This window comes from Mobula hypostoma, chromosome 1 (genome assembly GCF_963921235.1).
Source record: "Mobula hypostoma chromosome 1, sMobHyp1.1, whole genome shotgun sequence".
Classification (NCBI taxonomy): Eukaryota; Metazoa; Chordata; class Chondrichthyes; order Myliobatiformes; family Myliobatidae; genus Mobula; species Mobula hypostoma.
The window spans coordinates 139,560,865-139,584,045 of NC_086097.1; the positions used below are offsets into that span (position 1 = coordinate 139,560,865).

The window sequence follows — 23,181 nt, forward strand, 5'->3', positions numbered from 1 at the left end:
CATTTTAACGTCCTTCCCCCAATCCCACATTGATTTTCCTGACCTCTGCTACCTCCATTGCCAGGTTGAGGCCAAATACAAACTAGAAGAACACCATATTGTATACCATGTGGGCCATCTACAATCTGATGGCTAGAACTCTGACTTCTCCAAACTTGTCTAAACTTGCTCCTTTATTCCTTTCACTCCCTTTCTGACCCAGCCAGTCCCTCTCACACAGTCTTTCCAGGCCATCCAGTGACTCCTCTCCCCAATTCCCAGTTTCTTTTCCCTCCCCACACACTCTTTTTGCCCACACCCTCACACTCTTCCTACTATATCCTCTCCCAACACTGTTCCTACCTTCCCACCATATGTGCCAAATTTGGTTTCTTTTCCTCATCAAATTCTTGCCCCACTCATCCCCCTCAACTCTTTCTCATGGCCATCTTTCCGGTATTTATCAGTCCAGATCAAAAGTCTTGAACCAAAAAATTAACTATTTCCCTCTATGTTGGTTGACCTATTGAGTTCCGCCAGCAGTTTGGTTTTGAATCAGAGGACAAAGTAGGTCTGTGCAAGATTCAGTCTTAATATTTTGATTTAAAAGTAGGGTGTATGATGAACTCTTGACAGGCCATACATAAGTTAGCATGTGGTAATAGTGAAGTAAGCTTGTGACCGTAGGATAAGCAGATGGTCTGGTCAATTGGACTGAAAACAGCAAATGGAATTTTAATCCAATAATCTGTGAGGCAATGCATCTGCATGGTGCAACAAGTCAGGCAATTACACAAACAGGAGAATACTGAGTGGTGTAGAGGAACAAAAGAAGTCTACACCCACAAGGCATTACAGGAAGTAGGGCAGGTTAATAAGACAAGACACCAAAAGAAGCGGTGTTATGATAGAACTGAATAGATGGAGTTAGATCACAGCTTGAGTATCCATGAGGAATAGAGTGAGGGGCATAGGGAAGAATGAAAAAAAAAGGGTGGTGGCTGATGTCTGAGACACACTAACTGAAAGGTAGTGGAGGCAGAAACCTTGATCACATAAAAGCTCTACATGGCTGTTTAGTTAAACAGCCATGATCTGCAAGACTATGAACCCACAGCAGAAAAATGGAACTAAGCTGTATCTTATCAACTGCACAGACATGATTCTGTGATGTAAATTTTCTTTTAACTTTGTAACAGACGAATGGAGATTTGGCTGAAAATGGCAAGCTCAGAGAAGTTTCGTTATTCACATTAAAAGAAAAAAGTTTCACAAAATATAGGGCCTGGGGCCAGTGTCATTTAAGGCAATGTGTCTGTCAACATTTGCAAAAGACACCAAACATTCTACAAGCAGAGGTGAATAGCTCACACAGGAAGAAATTAAGAAACACGTTAATGGGATGGGATAAGTAAATTGATAATTAAATGGCAAATCAGTTTTGATATTAATAATTGGGAAGTGTAGGGCTTTAATAGGAAAAACAATCTATATCTGAAATAAATAATGGCATGCAGATTCAAGAGTTTGAGGGAAATCATGAACAAATCTTAAAATGCAGTGACCAGTGTCATTTCCAGACGTAAACAATTCAGACAGCTTATTGTAGAGGATCCTGATAGGGTTGCAAAAATGATACAGAAACACCAAAAAAAAACAGAAAAAAATACATGAATGGGATCAGACTTGATATTTCAACTATTGGGAAGACTAAAACCAATAAAACACTTTCTGGGTATTAAACTAAGGGTCTCTAATATATTCAGTGACTTTGACATGATAAAAGATCTCTCTTTTGGTTATATTTGAAATCACAGACCCAAATATTGGACAGTCACTAATAAACAACAGGAAAAGCAGAGAAAATTCCTTTACCTAGTACTTAATGGCAGTTACTACGTGGAACTCATTACAACAGGATGTGGTTGAGGCAGATAGCTCAAATGCTTTAAAAAGGAAACAGTGCAAGAGAAATGGGAATAGAAAGCTCTGCTGAAAAGCTGAGATGAGGCATGGAATGCAAGAAGAGAAACAAGCATTTACACTGAAACAAATTAGTTGATGAATGGCGCATATTGTGCTGTGTGGTCAATGTAAAATATGGGAGAAAACAGTGCAATGGGTGAGGAATAACTTAACCAAGATATTTTTTTTTCAAGTTTTACATCTGAAATGTTTCTTGGTACTAATATAAACTTATTAGTACCATCAGTTTAAGAGGCATATACGTGTAAATTTATGCCAGGTGTCAAATTTCATTTACTAATTACCACCAGCATGTGCTACTTCCTTATGATACTTTATATTAATCATAGTGATCACACAGCATCTGTTCTGGCTTTCTACAAAACTTGCAGCACTGTTCAGGGACAGAACTTAAGCTCAAAATGCAATAGTGTAGCATATATGGGGGGGGGGGAAGGGGAATGTCGACTTATATTGAATAATGCCAAAATACCCACTACATTTAATCCCTAGATTTTGGAGTCAGATTACACAGAGCAATCCAATACGTTAATTTAGATGCCAATGGTCAGTTTAAGGGTTAGCCTGTGGTTATTGATATTTGCCTCAGTGGATTCAAAAGAAAATTCAATTCCTTCACTTTTACCCAAATACAAGTCAAAATACATGTACAAACCTCTGCCTCAAATCACTTGTCATTAAAAAATACATTCTGATAGCCCAGCATTGTTGGACTATGAAACTAGAAAATATAAATGCTTTGGTGCAAATAGTGCTCATGTTGCTCCCCCAGGAACTAAGCACAAGTGCAAGGATATGCAAGTCATTTATTACAATCTCAAGTCATCTGATTAAGCATGCTGAGAAAATTATTTTGTACCATTAGCAACAAAACAGCCCAACTTTGCAAAGATGTGCAACCTGTAATGTACCTTAAACAAGCTAATTACTGATCTTTCAATGAAAATCAATACAGCAAGTTGATTAAATTAATACTTTGCATTTCAAACAGATGGTGTCCTGATTCACATTAGTGCAACAAATTCCAAAGCACAACTGATGGAACTCAATGCTTATAATACTATTCAAAGCAAGTAAATTAATGACAAGTGGAGTACGATTCTCCAGACTAATTTTTCCAACATTATATCAATTCTTACTCTTTAGTTTCACATGGCATAGAGGCCATCAAAATAGCCAAGTCCAATTTTAAAACTAGGGTTAAGAACCTGCACAGTACATAAAATGAAACTTAACTTAAATACACTTCATTGCAGAACACTTACACACAAAAGATTAGCGAGAGTGGCTGGCAGGTTTAACACAAAGTTCTACTCAAATATTCACTGGTTCAGCGATGGAAAATTAAGCAAGGGATAAGGTTGCTTGACAGTTATGTTTAGTTAAGTAGCCCAGTCTACAAAAATTTGTCGACACCACAAATACCACTTCCGCTGGTCAGAACTGCAAATAGAAGTTTGGTTAATGATAGTTGGCAGTCTGGCTGAATAACTCCATTGCAGTTTTACAGCAACAAATTCCAATATTTACAATATAACATCCTACACATTCCACTAATTTTGGTGCCATTTAAATTTCACAACTCAAATCATCAGTTGCCACAACCCATGTGGAAATTAAAAGGAAGGATACCAAATATGATAAACTTCAAAAAAAAACTGCAGATGCAGAAAATCTAATGAAAGATAGTGGGGCTGAAAAACTAGTTCCTTCTCTCTCTATACACTGCCCGATCTGCTGATCATACTAATGGTGTATTCCTTCTGAAATAGAATTTTCAAAAGCTTTGTGAACCACAGCCATCAATTTGCAAGTCATATTTTTCTGTATTTATCCGGGATAAAAGTTATCCTAGTTATCAGATCATTGAATGGTCCCTGGAATAATAAGATGGTCTCTTGAAGTTCTGGCCTGTAATTTCTGTGTAACACTTCACTTTGCATTCAGTTATTATTTTCTCCTGTACCTCTATGCATTGTGTTGAAATGATCTGTTATGGATGGCATACAAAATAAAGTTTTTCACATCTTTGTACATGTGAGAATAATAGACCAATTTACCAGTTATTGAGGTAGATAAATCTCACTCCTTGGAGGATTATTTTATTATATATTATACAAATGCAGTCTTAATCTGTCTCAAATCACATCATTCAGACTCGATTTCTGAAACCCACCAAATGTAAAATTTCAAACAAAACATACAACTTCATAAAATTCTAAGTCAGTGGAGAAGAAATGAGAAATTAACTCAAAGATACAACTGCTATGAGGAATAATGGAAAATGTTACCAATTGTAATAGCACTCAAAACATTTTTCACGGGGAAAATACAAAACTATACAAAAGTGAATGTGGAGAACAGATTAAAATAAAGTAGCTTTTTAAAAAGCTGAGAGAACTAAAGCCCAGGCAGCATCTATGGAGGGAAATGAACAGTTAATGTTTCGGACTGAAAACCATCATCTGAAGGGTCTTAGGTTGAAATGTCAACTGTTCATTTTCTTCCATAGATGCTGCCTCACCTACTGAGTTACTACAGAAATTTGTGTAGTTGCTCAAGTTTTCCAGCATCTAAAGAATCTTGTGTTCAGAAAAGAAAAGGCTAAGCTTTGATAGATACAGAAATAGCTTTAACAGAAAGTTTGAATTGCTAACTGGCATGGTCTTCTGATGAATAGTATCCCATCATATTGGATCATTTCCTTGGTTGATATACTGGTACAGGGCCAATGTTTCACAGTAAGCTTGGCCAGCTTGTGCAATTATTCCCTCTGGGATCAGCTTTAGCATATCACGCCTTTTTAATCTGTACATCAATGAACTGCCAAAATTCAGACTGCAGCTATCCACTTATTCTGGTGACTCGTACCATTGTGACTCAAGCTCGTTGCTTTCCTATCCCAGAAATTATGCTTCTCAACAATTTGAAACTTAATAGATCATTGCACAAAATGCACTGTCAAGTACCAAAACCATTCCAGCTTCCCTGGAATTTCTACTAAATGGTAAACTTCAGTCTACATGCTATTACCCAGAATTGGTCACCAACACAAAAAACTTACTGAATATGTACGTAAGCTGGAACCAGAAATTATCTATCTTTCAACACTCGATCTATCAAGTGAGCAAGTGCTGAAAATGACACCGCACTTCCATTTGAACTTGCTTACACACCAAACTAGCAGATACTCATCTATATACTGCTGTGTCCCATTTCAGGTACAGTACACCCCACAGTACAGTACCACTGGCCTGCAATATCATCCCCGCCACCTTGAATTTTCTGATTTTGTAGAAAGTGCAAGACAGTAATATTTGACACCAGTTAGCTTGAATCATTCACTACACACCACTTTTAGACACAACAAATAAGTCAGTCCATTGCCATTCCCCGGTCTTTGCCAACAGTGACAAAAAAGAAAGTGGACAGAACTCAAGTGATTTTTGAGCATGGTTGGGGCATTCATTGGAAGTGGATAAAAAGGGTAGATATTGAAGTAATTGTAAAGTCGCAAACAAGAGGAAATAACTACAAAAGAAGCAGCTGGTCCTTTTAAATTAGCATAGATAGCAAGACGGTGGAGAATCTCTGGAATTCTTTAAGACAAGGTTGGAAAGATTTTTGCATATTAGGAGAACTAAGGGTCATGGGGAAAGGCAGGTAGGTGGAAATGAGTCCATGGCCAGATCAGCCATGATCTTATTGAATGGTGGAGCAGGCTTGACAGGCCAGATGGCCTACTCCTGATTGTTGTGGAGGCCAGATCATTAGACACATTTAAAATGGAGATAGATATATATTGAAAGATCAAACTGTTGAGGGTTATGAGGAAATGGCACACAGAAAAGGAGTTGAGGCTAACGTAGATCAGCCATAAACATAGCGTATAGTGGAGCAGGTTTGAGGGTTCTGTTAGTCTACTCCTGTTTAATTTTTCTTGTGATCTGATTGGTCATTTAGACAAACTACGGTCTGTTATATTGTGCACTTAGCTGGACCAAAAAAATTTCAAGTCACTTCACAACCTGAAAAAATATCCAACCTTGCTAATAATTATTAAGTTAGGCAGCACATCCAGCATGAGAAGTAAAACATTGTAAAGGACATTCATTCAAAAAGCAGTTAATAAATTATATGTAAAGAATCAAACACATTATCTGTAATAAAACTTTGTATATCACTCTAGAAAAAGACCAGTAATTTAAATGGATCTCTAGCAAATAAAAATCACAAACATACACTGAAGGGTTGTTTCCAATTATGTCTTGTTTTTGTCAACAGCTACATTCATTTGACAAGTTGGAAATTCGAAGACAATTGGTGCTGCAAGAATTTTAAGTACGAAAGCAGTTCATTGCTACTTTCTGCAGGCTGGCACTGACAAATCTGGCTAGCACAAAAACTAACTATTGTATCCAGACTGATAGGTTTTGTTTGTTCTTCAATCAATACAGTGAGACCCTTTATTGCTGGAACATTACAATATTTCACTTCATCATGAACAAACTAATGAATATTCCTGTCATTTGAAATCCTGAAAATATCGGCTGGTATTCATAAAAACTATGGGCCTTTATTCAACTGAAATCTTCAGATAAGCTATATAGTTTACAGGTAGTTGTTTATCTTCCCAAAGATGGAACACAAATACAATCACAAATAAAAGCATGACAAATTGTGAAATAAAACACCATTTACACACAATATTTAATTCCACCCTCCTTGCTATCCTATTGCACACTCAAAAATTAAATTTTCCGTATCACTCAAGTAGAACTGGCAATTCACAACCAATTTGGGCTAAGTAATTTTTTTGGTAACACTCAGAAGCTTAATTTCATGTTAACTCAAAGCACTGAATCAAATTCACAAAAATCAGAAGACACTAACTGCACTGAAAAGCCATGAGTCACAACAAATAGTAACATGAGCTGGCTGGATAATGTGGAAGAATAATAAAATCCAAACCATATAGCAGATAATTGAGAAATGCAACGTGATCTAAATTACAACACAGAACATTCATGTCATTCTGATTTTTTAATGAATAAGAAATCTTCAACAAAACTCACAAGCAGCACTGAGAATCCAGATGTGAGTTAATCCTTGGGAAACTTCAGGACCGACCATTGCTGCTGCAAGTAGGGATCAAGCTAAAATACCCTGTTACTTAATTTCAAAAGTCCTTCAGTTGTGCAAAAAAAAATTATTCATGTCACTTTTTCAAGATGCAGGTAGTTTTAGTTATTTAAATTGCTAAGCATAAGATCATACTTCCTGACAGCAATTTTTTCACTGCATAATTACCCTCCTTTAGGAGTCATTAAGTTTCATTGTATTTTCAATTAATACCTACAAATTATATCAAAACATGTTTTGCCTGGTATTTTTGAACCAATGTACCAAGACCTCTGACTAATCTTGTTACCTTGCATTCTCGGCACAAAATTAACCAGAATGTACCTCAGTTGTTTCCTTCACACAGGAAGTAGGAACTGGGGAATCTGACTTTTCTGCTCAAATCTGTTCATTGTCAATCTTCTGTACATCACAAAACTAACAAATTTCCTTGGCCATGTTGTTGTCTAATAAAAACCTATCAAATTCAGCTAGCATCTCTCAATTTTTTATGACAGTATATTCTATACTTACCTCCTTTCGTGGTGTATTTTCTAACTTCTCTTCTGGATGGCTTTGCCCATCTCGGCTACTAAAGTTACAGCAACTTGAACTGGATTTCTCACTGACATAATGCTTCAATTTACCCCAGTAATTACTGAAAATTTAAAATATGACAAAACTCTGAAAGTCTTGTAATGCTACAGTCCAGACGTGGTCTAAGGGCAATGCAAAGCAGCAAAACTAAAGCTAACATTCTATTATGATGAATTATTTTATGATTATAAACTTAACATTTAACAAACGTCAAATGTGTTCCTCTTTATTCCAATTAGAACCAGGCCACAATTTTGTTCACTCAAACTTTGTAACCTTCTGCGCCATTCACATAACTGAATATGCCGCTAACCTGTGTGCTGATTTTCAAATTTGGTTATGTGCCTCCGATGAATAACCAAGTCATTATAGTGAATATTTGCAGTTCCTGCATAACGTTGTGGTCACCTTTAAATCACTTCTTTCCCAGTAAAGCCCATTCTATTCCATTAACCATCTAACTCATGTCCTACCCCAGGTTAATAATCTGTTTTTAATTACTTGGATTTCAGACTTAAGTAACAGATTCCTCTGTGCAGTCTTGCTAAGTTCGTTTTGGAAATCAACATCAGCAATGGCCAAAGACATCTTTCTCCACTACTGTACATAGTTCCATTAAGTAATTATGGTACTCACTTCTTTACAATTCTACTTTGGCTCTAACTAGCATTATTTTTTTTCCTCAAGGACTAACTGATCACTAAATTTCATTAAAAGTTCAGCGACTTTTTCTTCCTACTTTTTCCGAAGACATGTAGCTGCATTTACTACTTTCTTAGATAAGAGGAGAAATCCTTATTTAAGGGTAGCATAGAAACTACTGCTTAGCAGTTCAGAGGAGATCTGAAAGAGGTATACAAAATTATGAGGGGTATAGATAGGGTAAATGCAAGCAGGTTGGGTAGGACTATAACTGGAGGTCATGGGTTAAAGGTGAATGGTGAAATGCTTAAGGGGAACTTGAGGAGATCTTCTTCAATCAGAGGGTGATGAGAGTGTGGAACAAGCTGTTAATGCAAGTGGTGCATGTGAGATCAATTTCAATGTTTAAGTCTGGATAGCTATACGGCCGGTAGGGGTATGGAGGGCTATAGCCACAGTGCAGGTCAATGGGATGGCTCAGCATGGACTAGATGGCCCAAAAGGCCCGTTGCTGTGCTGTACTTTTTATGACTATGTTACTTCCTCTGCTGCTCCCCTTAAAGCAAAAGATGGAATACAACAGACCATGGCAATTTGCCACTCTTTAATCTCATTAATCTTTCTAATATTGTCCTCTTACATACTTCGAGTTCCAGCCCATGGTTTATTATTTGTTCCTCTCCATCATCAGATATGTTAGCTTCCTCTTCTATTGTGCAGATGAAGTAATTATTCAACAAGTCTGACATTTCCTCACTTTCATTTGAAATATTACTTGCATCTATTTCCAAGAGGCTCTATATTACCTCGAATACAACTGAAAAATGCTAATGTTGGAATTCATTGCATGTGGCCCTGCTTTCAAAGTCCTTGATTGTCTGTCTTCCATGTCCTTTATCTCTGCCCCAGTACAAGTCTATACTTCCTTCATTACCTTTACAAAGTGGAGCTCTATCAACAAGTACAGAATAGTCTTGAATGCAAGTAAATTGGTTTGTGAACTCCTCCCAACATTTAACTATATTTTCTCCCATTAAAAATTGGTGAGAATTTAGTTTTGTCAGCTTCCATCACACCCGCTTAGACTGCATTAACAGCTAGTAAGTCCAGATTTTGGTAAGTTTCTCATCTTTAAATGTTAATAAATGTTGCCAGATCAGATTAACAGCAGTCTTTTGCATCATCTGTCAATGAAACTAACCTGGCTTGAGGTCCTTCTGGTTCCAGCCAGCACATAACACTCTCAAACACACTCAAAAGAATCATTACATATCTTTTTTGTGATGCATTGTTCTTCCATTAAAACAAATTAAACTTTACTACAAGCCTTTTTGATTGACATTCATATATCACGCCCCTTAGCAGCTGCTAACAGGAAGTCTGTAGACACCTCATGAAGCACTTTAAAGCCCTTCTATTCCTTCATCTAAACCATTCTAAAATGAACAGATGGAATAAAAACTGAAAAATGCCCAGGGATACTTGGGTAAATATGTTTTACCCCCCAAATCAGAGACCACTTTTCAGATTGTTACTTATTCGACTAAAAGGAAAATCACATCTCTTCACCTTGCCAAGTAACAAACTTGGTAGGCCGGATTTAAAACTGGTTAGAGAGCAATATGAAAAAGTCTTGAAACTATTCCAAATCTGTTGGTTTACAAGTTACAGTGAAAATTTGACATTTGGTTTTATTTTTAAACTACAGAGAAACCTCCAGCAATGCCACAGGCATTGGAAGAAAGACAACATGAGTAAAATGAATTTAATCTTTCTTGGGTTGAAGCCGACTTGTGCCAGACAGACTGATGTGAGGAAACTGCACAATGAGGCAACATGTGGCAAATACAAACAAGGGGTTTGTGAATAAGAGAGGCCCTACTAAGTGGTACAGTGGCTTGTATTTTGACACCACTCCTCCAAATGGACCTTGAAATCAGGTGAATCCAAAGCACAAGAAATTTCAACATCTGGCATCTTGACATTCATTATGCCTCTACCCTTTGGGCATATTTACATCAAGCACTCACTTTATAGGCATATGCCTTTTTAATCAGAGAATCCCAAAAGTGAAATAAATATTTAGTCTACATAACAAGCTCAACAGTTAACTTTTAGACTCTAGTAAATATTGGCACTTTTGTAATAATCTTTTAATACCCAAATGGAGAACTTGGATAGCATTTGAAATCTACAGCACAGCAAGCTTTCAAAATGTTATAATGGTTCAGGAACAGTTATTACCTCTCAAACATCAAGATCTTGAACCAGAGGGATAACTTCACTCACCCGCATTACTCAACTATTCCCACAACCCATGGATTCACCTTCAAGGACTCTTCATCTCATGTTCTCTATATTTATTGTTTTTTTTTCTCTCTTTCTTTTTGAATTTGCAGTTTGTTATTTTCAGTTTGCACGCTGGTTGTTGTCTGTCCTTTAGGGTGGGCTTCTTCAAAGATTCTAATGTGTTTCTTGTATTTACTGTGATTGCCCACAAGAAAATGAATCTTAGGGCTGTATATGATGAGAGGTATGCACTTCAATAATAAATTTTACTTTGAACTTTGGAGTAATATATTCTAACTTTCAGATTATATTGGGTTGCTTCATCCATTGCAGACACACTGGAGATTTATGTCAAAGACAACCGGCCAACAAATTGAAACAGAATCCCAACCCCCACCTCAGTACTCCATGTATGGATACATGTATGATCATTGTTGCAAAAAAAAAAGCGCAAAACATGTTGAACGCAGTGGATTTCACTGACCATCAGTTAACCAGGGCAGCCACTTATTTGGGACAAACCTTAGGATTCCCTTCGTTGATTTATGACACTATGCTGTTTGACTGAGACAGGAGACTGTAGCCGAACAGTTTCTAACTAGCATCAGTTGAGTGCATTTGCATGGCCGTTAGACACTACACTATGCTTAGAGCGAACAGGTTTTAAATAGTATCAGTTGAGCGTGTTTGTGTTCAAATAGCAGTGATTTTTGTCACTAATAGTTGGAAGGAAATAAGCAGTAAACAATTTAGAACTGATTTGCTCACTGTGGTTTCAAGTATCTAAGCTTAGAGATGCCAGAAAGGGGCAGGACTGAAAATGAAATTATTTCACTACTTCAAGTTAGGAACTACGAACAATTTGAAGGTATTGACGATTGTCTTGGAAGTTACAATGAAAATGAAGATTTGGAGTTTACAATCATCAAAAGCATTGTATGAAGGCAGTCCATTATCTACACACTGTGTCTGCGTTAATTTTGTTCATTTAGAACATGAAAGTATATATTGGATGAATTCCTCAGTCAATAACTATTAGGTATCAATACACAGTTTCAGAGTACTACAATAGTATTGATAGTGCTCTAATTTGTTCTGTATTTCATTTAAATACATAATTCATTACTCAGTTAAATGGTAATTTCTCTTTTTTATACCTTTTTAATTACTTCCACGAAACTTCAGCTTATTAGGACAGCTGTTTAACTGAACCAAAATACAATGGTCCTGATGTATCCCAATTAACTGGAATTCATTGCCACTTCAATTCAACACAAGTACAAACACTCATTTTAAAACTAAACCAGCCATACATTTTGCAGACTGAAGACATACCATGACTGTTTTTTTGATCCTATGTGAAGGGCCGGGGTACTCTGATGAATACAAATCTGTCAGAAACAAAGAGTTGATGAGCGTCGACTTTCCTAATCCTGATTCACCTGCAACATAAAGTTAAGAAAAAGTTCAGTGTCAGGCAACACATTCTACAACTTACATGCATTCCTAAATGTTGTTAAGAGTCTTCACCCTCTTGCACTTCCGACATGAAAAACATTGTTTGCCGCAGTGAGATTATTCAAGACCTGTTAAAGCGATGTGAACAAATAAATTACCAGAATTTCACTGTGCATCCAAAACCAGCAATTTAAACTAATCAATAACCAAACTACTCTCAGAGTTTTCAAATTAATTATACAAGTTCTGTCAAACAGCGCAGTGAAGGCCATCAACCTGAAACATTGATGGTTTTCCCCTTCACTGATACCAGATGATTTGGCGTGCATTTCTGGGAAAAATGAGGAAGGTACAGGATATGTGTATTCCAAAAGTGAAGAAATACTCAAATGGCAAAATAGTACAACCGTGGCTGACAAGGGAAGTCAAAACTAATGTAAAAACAAAAGAGAAGGCATACAACAAAGCAAAAATTAGTGGGAGTATAGAGGATTGGGAAGTTTTTAAAACCAACAGAGAGCAACTAAAATAATTATTAGAAGGGAAAACATGAAATATGAAAGCAAGCGAAAATATCAAAGTGGATAGTAAAAACTTTTTCAAGTATGAAAAAAAACAAAAGACAGATGAGAGTGGATATAGGACCGCTAGAAAATGAGGCAGGAGAAATAACAACAGGAGACAAGGAGATGGCAGATGAACTAAATGATTATTTTCCATCAGTCTTCACTGTGGAAGACACTAGCAGTGTGCCAGATGTTGTAGTGTGTGAAGGAAGAGAAGTGAGTGCAGTTACTATTACAAGGGAGAAGGTGCTCAAAAAAGCTGAAAGACCTAAAAGTACATAAGTCACCCGGACCAGATGAACTGCACCCTAGGATTCTGAAAGAGGTAATGTTAGAGATTGTGGCGGCATTAGAAATCTTTCAAAAATCATTAGACTCTGGCATGGTGCCAGAAGACTGGAAAACTGCAAATGTCACTCCACTCTTTAAGAAAAGGAGGAAAGCAGCAGAAAGGAAATTATAGACCAGTTAACCTGACCTCAGTGGTTGGGAAGATGTTAGAGTCAATTGTCAAGAATGAGGTGACACTGGACAAGATAGGACAAAGTCAGCAAGGTTTCCTTCAAAATCCTGCCTGACAAATCTTTTGGAATTCTTTGAGGAGATTACAGTAGAATAGATAAACAGGATGCAGTGGATGTTGTATACCTGGACTTTCAGAAGGCCTTTGACAAGGTGCCACACAAGGCTGCATACCAAGTTAAGAACCCATGGTATTACAGGAAAGTTACGAAGCTGGTTAGAGTATTGGCTGATTAGAAGAACGCAGCAAGTGGAAATAAAAGGATCTCTTGTCTGGTTGGCTGCCAGTGACTAGTGGTGATCCACATGGGTCGGTGTTGGGACCACTTCTTTTCATGCTGTATCTCGAGGAAAAGGAGCCACTAGGAGGTAGTGACCATAATATGAAAAGTTTTTGAGAGGGAGAAGGGAAAATCGGAAGTGTCATTATTATAGTTGAACAAAGGGGACTATGGACCCTTGAGGGAGCAGCTGGCCAAAGTTGACTGGAAAGATACCCGAGCAGGGATGATAGTGGAACAACAATGGCAGGTATTTCTGGGAATAATACAGAAGGTACAGGATCAGTTCATTCCAAAGAGGAAAAAAGATTCTAAGGGAAGTAAGGGGCGACCGTGGATGACAAGGGAAGTCAAGGACAGTATAAAAATAAAAGAGAGGAAGTATAACATAGCAAGGATGAGCGGGAAGCCAGAAGATTGGGAGACTTTTAAGGAGCAACAGAAGATAACTAAAAAGGCAATACGGGGGGGGGGGGGGGGATGAGGTACGAAGGTAAGTTAGCCAAGAATATAAAGGAGGATAGTAAAAGCTTCTTTAGGTATGTGAAGAGGAAAAAATTAGTTAAGACCAAAGTTGGGCCCTTGAAGAAAGAAACGGGTGAAATTATTATGGGGAACAAGGAAATGGCAGACAAGCTGAACAGGTACTTTGGATCTGTCTTCACTAGGGAAGACACAAACAATCTCCCAGATGTAATAGTGGCCAGAGGACCTAGGGTAACGGAGGAACTGAAGGAAATTCGTATTAGGCAGAAAATGGAGTTGGGTAAACGGATGGGACTGAAGGCTGATAAATCCCCAGGGCCTGATGGTCTGCATCCCAGTGTACTTAAGGAGGTGGCTCTAGAAATCGTGGACATATTGGTAATCATTTTCCAATGTTCTATAGATTCATGATCGGTTCCTGCGGATTGGAGGGTAGCTAATGTTATCCCACTTTTTAAGAAAGGAGGGAGAGAGAAAACAGGCAATTATAGACCAGTTAGTCTGACATCAGTGGTGGGGAAGATGCTGGAGTCAATTATAAAAGATGAAATAGCAGCATTTTTGGCTAGCAGTAGCAGGATAGGTCCGAGTCAGCATGGATTTATGAAGGGGAAATCATGCTTGACTAATCTTCTGGAATTTTTTGAGGATGTAATTATAAAAATGGACATGGGAAAGCCAGTGTACTGGACTTTCAGAAAGCCTTTGATAAGGTCCCACATAGGAGGTTAGGGGGCAAAATTAGAGCACATGGTATTGGAGGCAGAGTACTGACATGGATTGAAAATTGGCTGGCAGACAGGAAACAAAGAGTAGGGATAAATGGGTCCTTTTCAGAATGGCAGGCAGTGACTAGTGGGGTACCGCAAGGCTTGGTGCTGGGACCGCAGCTATTTACAATATACATTAATATCCAGAAATAGTAAGGGACAGAGGGTCCAGTGAGATGGAGGAACTGAGTGAAATACATGTTAGTAGGGAAGTGGTGTTAGGTAAATTGAAGGGATTGAAGGCAGATAAATCCCCAGGGCCAGATGGTCTGCATCCTAGAGTGCTTAAGGAAGTAGCCCAAGAAATACTGGATGCATTAGTGATAATTTTTCAAAACTCGTTAGATTCTGGACTAGTTCCTGAGGATTGGAGGGTGGCTAATGTAACCCCAATTTTTAAAAAAGGAGGGAGAGAGAAACCGGGGAATTATAGACCGGTTAGCCTAACGTCGGTGGTGGGGAAACGGCTGGAGTCAGTTATCAAGGATGTGATAACAGCACATTTGGAAAGCGGTGAAATCATCGGACAAATTCAGCATGGATTTGTGAAAGGAAAATCATGTCTGACGAATCTCATAGAATTTTTTGAGGATGTAACTAGTAGAGTGGATAGGGGAGAACCAGTGGATGTGGTATATTTGGATTTTCAAAAGGCTTTTGACAAGGTCCCACACAGGAGATTAGTGTGCAAACTTAAAGCACACGGTATTGGGGGTAAGGTATTGGTGTGGGTGGAGAATTGGTTAGCAGACAGGAAGCAAAGAGTGGGAATAAACGGGACCTTTTCAGAATGGCAGGCAGTGACTAGTGGGGTACCGCAAGGCTCAGTGCTGGGACCCCAGTTGTTTACAATATATATTAATGACTTGGATGAGGGAATTAAATGCAGCATCTCCAAGTTTGCGGATGACACGAAGCTGGGTGGCAGTGTTAGCAGTGAGGAGGATGCTAAGAGGATGCAGAGTGACTTGGATAGGTTGGGTGAGTGGGCAAACTCATGGCAGATGCAATTTAATGTGGATAAATGTGAAGTTATCCACTTTGGTGGCAAAAATAGGAAAACAGATTATTATCTGAATGGTGGCCGATTAGGAAAAGGGGAGGTGCAACGAGACCTGGGTGTCATTATACACCAGTCATTGAAAGTGGGCATGCAGGTACAGCAGGCGGTGAAAAAGGCGAATGGTATGCTGGCATTTATAGCGAGAGGATTCGAGTACAGGAGCAGGGAGGTACTACTGCAGTTGTACAAGGCCTTGGTGAGACCACACCTGGAGTATTGTGTGCAGTTTTGGTCCCCTAATCTGAGGAAAGACATCTTTGCCATAGAGGGAGTACAAAGAAGGTTCACCAGATTGATTCCTGGGATGGCAGACTTCCATATGAAGAATGACTGGATGAACTGGGCTTGTACTCGTTGGAATTTAGAAGATTGAGGGGGGATCTGATTGAAACGTATAAGATCCTAAAGGGATTGGACAGGCTAGATGCAGGAAGATTGTTCCCGATGTTGGGGAAGTCCAGAACGAGGGGTCACAGTTTGAGGATAGAGGGGAGGCCATTTAGGACCGAGATTAGGAAAAACTTCTTCACACAGAGAGTGGTGAATCTGTGGAATTCTCTGCCACAGGAAACTGTTGAGGCCAGTTCATTGGCTATGTTTAAGAGGGAGTTAGATATGGCCCTTGTGGCTACAGGGGTCAGGGGGTATGGAGGGAAGACTGGGGCGGGGTTCTGAGTTGGATGATCAGCCATGGTCATAATAAATGGCGGTGCAGGCTCGAATGGCCTACTCCTGCACCTATTTTCTATGTTTCTATTAATGATTTAGATGAAGGAATTAAAAGTAACATTAGCAAATTTGCAGATGACACAAAGCTCGGTGGCAGTGTGAAATGTGAGGAGGATGTTATGAGAATGCAAGGTGACTTGGACAGGTTAGGTGAGTGGGCAGATGCAGTTTAATGTGGATAAATATGAGGTTATCCACTTTGGTGGCAAGAACAGGAAGGCAGATTACTATCTGAATGGTGTCAGGGTGTCCTTGTTCATCAGTCACTGAAAGTAAGCATACAGGTACAGCAGGCAGTAAAGAAAGCTAATGGCATGTTGGCCTTCATAACAAGGGGAGTTGCGTATAGGAGAAAAGAGGTCCTTCTGCAGTTGTACAAGGCCCTGGTGAGACCTCACCTGGAGTACTGTGTGCAGTTTTGGTCTCCAAATTTGAGGAAGGACATTCTTGCTATGGAGGGAGTGCAGCGTAGGTTCACAAGGTTAATTCCCGGGATGGCGGGACTGTCATATGTTGAAAGATTGGAGCGACTGGGCTTGTATACACTGGAATTTAGAAGGATGAAAGGGGATCTGATTGAAACATATAAGATTAAGGGATTGGACATGCTAGAGACAGGAAACATGTTCCAGATGTTGGGGGAGTCCAGAACCTGAGGCCACAGCTTAAGAATAAGGGGTAGACCATTTAGAACTGAGTTGAGGAAAAACTTTTTCACCCAGAGAGTTGTGGATCTGTGGAATGCTCTGCCTCAGAAGCCAGTGGCGGCCAATTCTCTGGATTCTTTCAAGAAAGAGTTAGATAGAGCTCTTAAAGATAGCAGAGTCAAGGGCTATGGGGAGAGGCAGGAACAGGGTACTGATTGTGGATGATCAGCCATGATCACAGTGAATGGCTGTGCTGGCTCGAAGGGCCGAATGGCCTACTTTTGCACCTATTGTCTATCAATGATTTACACTGATGAAATAGATGGCTTCCTTGCTAAGTTTGCAAATGATATGAAGATTGGTGGAGGGGCAGGTAGTGTTGAGGAAACAGGATGCAGAAAACTGAGATAGATGAAGAGAATGGGGAAGAAAGTGGCAAATGAAATACAATGTTGGAAATTGCATGGTCATGCTCTTTGGTAGTAGAAATAAATGTGCGGACTATTTCTAAACAGGGAGAAAATCCTAAAATCTGAAAAGCAAAGGGATTTGGGACTCCTTGAGCAGAACACCCTAAGGGTCAACTTGCAGGTTGAGTCGGTGGTGAGGAAGGCAAGTGCAATGTTAGCATTCAGTTCAAGGTATAGTTAAGGCAGACACTGATAGGTTCTTAATTGGACATGGCATCAAACATTACAGGAAGGAGGCCAGGAAATGGGGTTGAGGAGGAGATGAAAAGCATCAGCCATGATTGAATGGCAGAGCAGACTCGATGGGCCAAATGGCATAATTCTACTCCAATGTCTTATGATCATATGATTTGCTGAGCTTTTTTAGTTGCTTGTGTTTAATTTTACATTCCTAGCATCTGCAGGTTCGGCATTTGGATTAATGCATGATTATAAAATGGTCAAATATCCTAAACACCTGCACAAGCAAAATCAAAATCCTTGTCTTACAACAAAGGTCTTCTTACTACCCGACTTCTTTCAAAGCCCAAATGATTTATTTGGTGCTTTACCTCAGTTATTTAACTTCAATGTAAGACCAACAGGTGAACAAAGTGTTACTGCCAAAATAAATTTGTGATCATATCCATTCCACTGAAGGCGTATGATTAACTTTTAGCCAGGATATAATATTGATAAGCAACAGTGCCTGGAACTAGGAGCACCAGTCATCCAGTCCAAAGCTGAAGCAGAATGTGAACAATGTTTTCCATTCCCTTTCCTCCCTACAACGAATATCCCCAAGTGAGAAACAGAAAGAATCGCATCTTTTTACACCTCTCATTATTTGACAAGGTAATTCAAAGATTCCGCGCATTGATAAAATACACTTTTATTGAGAAAATTCACTTAAAGGTGAAGAATGGAAAAAACTAAGGAGGAAGGTTTGTTGCAAGGGTAAGTAGCAGATAGAATGGAAGTAAATGTGCAGAACAGCAGTACCAACTTAGATTAGCTGGGCCACATGGCTTCCTCCTGTGGTACACAATTATTAGTACTGCCATAGATCTCTGAGTGTTTGTTTACCTCTTCAGTGCAAAGAAATATTCCACAAATATTATTGGAATACTAACACAATGAAAAGGCCCACCATTTTTAACTTCCAAAACATAGAAATAATTCCAAGGTTTGCTAAGACTCCGCTAAAGCTTTGCCACCTGATCATCAATCCCAATGTTTTAAATTGCTTTAGCAAATTCAGTACCTGCCAAGCCTAAAGAATCGCAGACCCTATTTCATGCTGCACAACTATGACCAGCATTTTTTTTTTACCTTTCCCTATTTAAAAACACCATTTTTCTATTTTCCCCCACTAGTCAATGCCACGTTTTCTCATCTTCTATTCCATTTGTTACCTCCTTGCCAAGAACTACCCAAGTACCCCTCCACATCTTCCTCAAAGCCCATTCCATCCTCTGAAAACTTCATCCAGATTCAGATTTTTTTTTAAATCACATGTATATTGAAGCATACAGTGAAATGTGGTGTTTGCATTAATAACCAACACAACCCAAGGATGTGCTGGGGCAGCCCACAAATGTTGACACACATTCCAGCCCCAAAACAACATACAAACAATATTCAGCAGAACAAGCCATTCTCCCACCCACACACAGACAGGCCACCACCCACCAGTCCTTGGCCACAGACTCTCAGACATCAGGCCTTTAATGTTCTATCCCAGCCCAGACTCTCAGACCCAGGGGCTTTGACCTTAAGCTTCAATCTCCTGACTTGGCTGACCTCTGGGTGTCAACACCAGGACTCACCAACCATAAAACTTAACTTTAACCTCCAAGCCTTAACCTCTGGACTCGCATGGGCCTTGACCCCAGTTCACAGGGACTAGTGGGGGTTACCTGCCCTCCTGCCCGCATGGATGTCCGAGACTGGATTCTCCGAACTGGAGGTCATCAGCTCTCATCATAAGGGCCCGTTGCCCTTGGTCATTGACCAAGGTGCCTGCTCACCTGACATCTATCCACGGGGACTGCTGGCCTTCAACTCTGTAGTGCTCTGAATGTTGGCTTTTGCCTGTCTTTTCAATTACTGCCTGACCTCTAACTCCATCTTATCCCTGTCCCGATACCCTAACATGACCCCAGCTCCCTGCACTTACCGCAAAACCATCCGTCCGAACCTAAAAGTCTAAGCCAAAAACTCCACAGACATCACACCTCAGTGCCATATTGACTGGAAGGATGGACAAAGTTAATGAAAAGCCACAATCCTTAAAATGATCTTTTGATTTGATGAAAGACCTCAGCCCAAAATGTTCCTCCAATATTTTGTGTGTTGCTTTTGATACTACTGCTTTGTTTCTGTTAACTAATCCTCAATCAGTGTCAGTATATTATTCCCCCCCCCCAATGTACTCAAATTTTATTTAACTCCTTTTATGTGGTACCTTTTTGAAGGTTTTCTCAATGTGCAAATACTTCATTTGACTGAAATTAAATGTAATCACAACCCTTATCATTTGAATTAAAACACTTCAGTTACCCATATGGAATTCTGTTCTGAAAATAAACCCTGTATTAACCTGTGAATGATTAGAGTGCCACATCTGAAGTGGAACAAGTTCCCACATCTCCACTCTAAACTTCTACTCATTACTCTAAAACATTTCCAAAGTAAATTGTTACATGCCTGACATCAGAAAATAAAACATTAAAATAGAAATAAATATAGGTCGACCTTCACTAATCCAGCACCATTGGGACCTGAGGAGTGCCAGATTAGTGAAAATGCCAAATTACAGAAGGATCACATTAAGCAATAGCTAACCTTCACTAATCCGGCACCACTGGGACCTGAGGAGTCCCGGATTAGTGAAAATGCCGAATTACAGAAGGATCACATTAGGCATAATCAGTAGCAAACATAAAATGCTGGTGGAATACAGCAGGCCAGACAGCATCCATAGGAAGAAGCACAGTCGATGTTTCGGGCTGAGACCCTTCGTCAGGACTAACTGAAAGAAGAGATAGTAAGAGATTTGAAAGTGGTAGGGGAAGGGGGAGATCCGAAATGATAGGAGAAGACAGGAGGGGGAGGGATAGAGCTAAGAGCTGGAAAGTTGATTGGCAAAAAGGATACGAGGCTGGAGAAGGGAGAGGATCATGAGACAGGAGGCCTTGGGAGAAAGAAAGGGGGAGCCTAATCGGTGCTGGATTATTGAAGGATCCAGATTACAGGTAGTCGGATTAACGAAGATCAACCTGTACTAATACTGAGCTATCAGGTAGGAAGGTGAAGAATGGTGCCTCATGCATGTTATTCTATTATAGAATAAACTTCACAAGCCACTTTGCAGCATTATAAGCATACAAATTAAATATAATTGCTGAAAGCTTTTCTGGAGCACTGTAATTTATATATATATATATATATACACACACACACACACACACATACATACATATAGTTTGCTTTCACACTAAAAACAAAATAACTTTGCAATCAACTATAGGAGGTGAAGATATCCACTCAATATACCCACTCATTACTAGGATGCTGTGATTAAGACTAGCAGTTAACATGTAGTCCCAAAACTAAACTGCATTATAATGTGAAAATGCAATTTGAAACTCCATAAACAGCTATCAAGAGCAAAACAGCACCAAATGCTAAAATCATCTTTAAAGCAACCTCTTTTGTCAAGGCACATGCACACACAAAAGGCAAATATTCACCAAGTACCCTTGCTACAGCATTCCAAAAATTCTTTCATTTTTATCAGTGCCAAAACATCCATGTCTATCCAGCAGCAAGTTTGCAGGAGACATTCCTGGAACAGATTACCAGACCAGATTCAGCCATCGATACTTGAAAATCCAAACAAAACTTGCATTCTTATGTGGTCAGCATCTTGACCTATATCATGAAGTAATGACAAGTGGTGATGCATTATCAAAAAACTGCTAACAACCCTCATTAAACTATCGAATGTATTTCAGCAATTTCAGAAACACTGTCTCGGCATGGATCAACTTGTTAGTTTAACCACCGAACATAAACAAAATCAGTAGAGCTATTTTAATGCTGGTTAGCAATGCTATGCAAAATTTTGCACATACATACACCAAATCAGCTACCCTACCAGTACAGCATTAATGAGTTTCATGAAGTCAGAGAAACTGTACTGTGAGTACTGCAGCAAAGAGGAGGCCTTACTTGCAACCACAGCAGTGGACGCAGATTAGGACAAAAATCAAAGACAGCTGACAAGAGTCTGTTTAAGCTTGAATATACTACATGCTAAAATTATCTTAATATTATTAATTGATCTTCTGTCTAATATCTCTTTACTCATCAGATACCCAGCATGTCAGAGTTCTACAAGTCTCATGCCACAGGCTTAAGTGCATACTTCAGTGCAATGCTCACTAATGTTGCTTGTTGCAGGCAAAAAATTAGCTTTATTTGTCACACGTACATTGAAACATCAATATATAGTGAAATGTGTTGTTGGTAATTGATGCAAAAGAATGTGCTGGGGGCTACGCCAACTCACTAACCCAAACCGATGCATCTTTGGAATGTGGATGGAAGCCGCAGCACCCAGAGGAAACCTGCACAGTCACTGGGAGAACGTACAGTTGTGGGAATTGGTCATTGCTGGTACTGTCAAGTGCTGCACTAACCGCTACACTGCCATGCCATCCCCTTCTTTCGCCATTCAAACATATAAAAATAGGCTTCATTGCACTGTTTGAAGGGAAGAGCAGTTTCTCTCCACATCCTGGTCAAAATGCCTCAAATACAGAATTGATATATGCAGTTTGTGGAACCTGTATGCAAGATAATTGCTGCATTGTCATGTATTACAACCATAGCTAGATTTCAGGAATAAAGCACCTGTTTGTTCCAAGATTGAGAATAACACTACTGCATGTGGCTGCATATTCCAGAAGATGGTTCACAACTTAGTCACAGTGGGAAAGAATCAACCTGCTCATTATTGCTACAAAGAATGAGGCAGTTGAAAAGGAAGTACCGACAGGGAGGAAGTTTGAGTCAAAGGTAGGGTTTCCAAATACAATGATAACTACATGCAGCACGTATGGATTCAAGCTGTTGTTCAACTCAGCTGTGTCATGCCCAGTTGGCTTGGGTAACTCATCCCTTCAAAGGAATCCACACAAAATGCTGCCTGGCCTGCTGAGTTCCTCCAGCATTTTGTGTGTGTTGCTCAGATTTCCAGCAGCTGCAGATTTTCTCATTTGCCTTCAAAGGAATTCATTCTTTTCTGTTTAACATTCCATCAGTTTCTGTACTGTATACAAAAATTACTTGCTGAATGGAGTTATAAAAATGACAGTAAAACAATACATTTTGAAGTCTTTTTTCAAACACCAATGGCATTTTCTGTTTCTATGTTTTAAAAGAATGAAACAAACAGCAAAAAAATTTTAAAACACACATGAAAGTTGCTGGTGAACGCAGTAGGCCAGGCAGCATCTATAGGAAGAGGTACAGTCAATGTTTCGGGCTGAGACCCTTCGTCAGGACTAACTGAAAGAGCTAGTAAGAG

General features: G+C 39.2%; 1 protein-coding gene across 1 annotated transcript in view; it reads right to left on the bottom strand.

The window, feature by feature from the left end:
• Positions 1-23,181, bottom strand: part of LOC134350951 (septin-7) — a 124,555-nt gene that overhangs the window by 74,179 nt on the left and 27,195 nt on the right. The window contains exon 2 of the mRNA XM_063056827.1: positions 11,950-12,056. Coding sequence (XP_062912897.1) covers positions 11,950-12,056 — 107 coding nt within the window. The remainder of the gene's footprint in view (positions 1-11,949; positions 12,057-23,181) is intronic.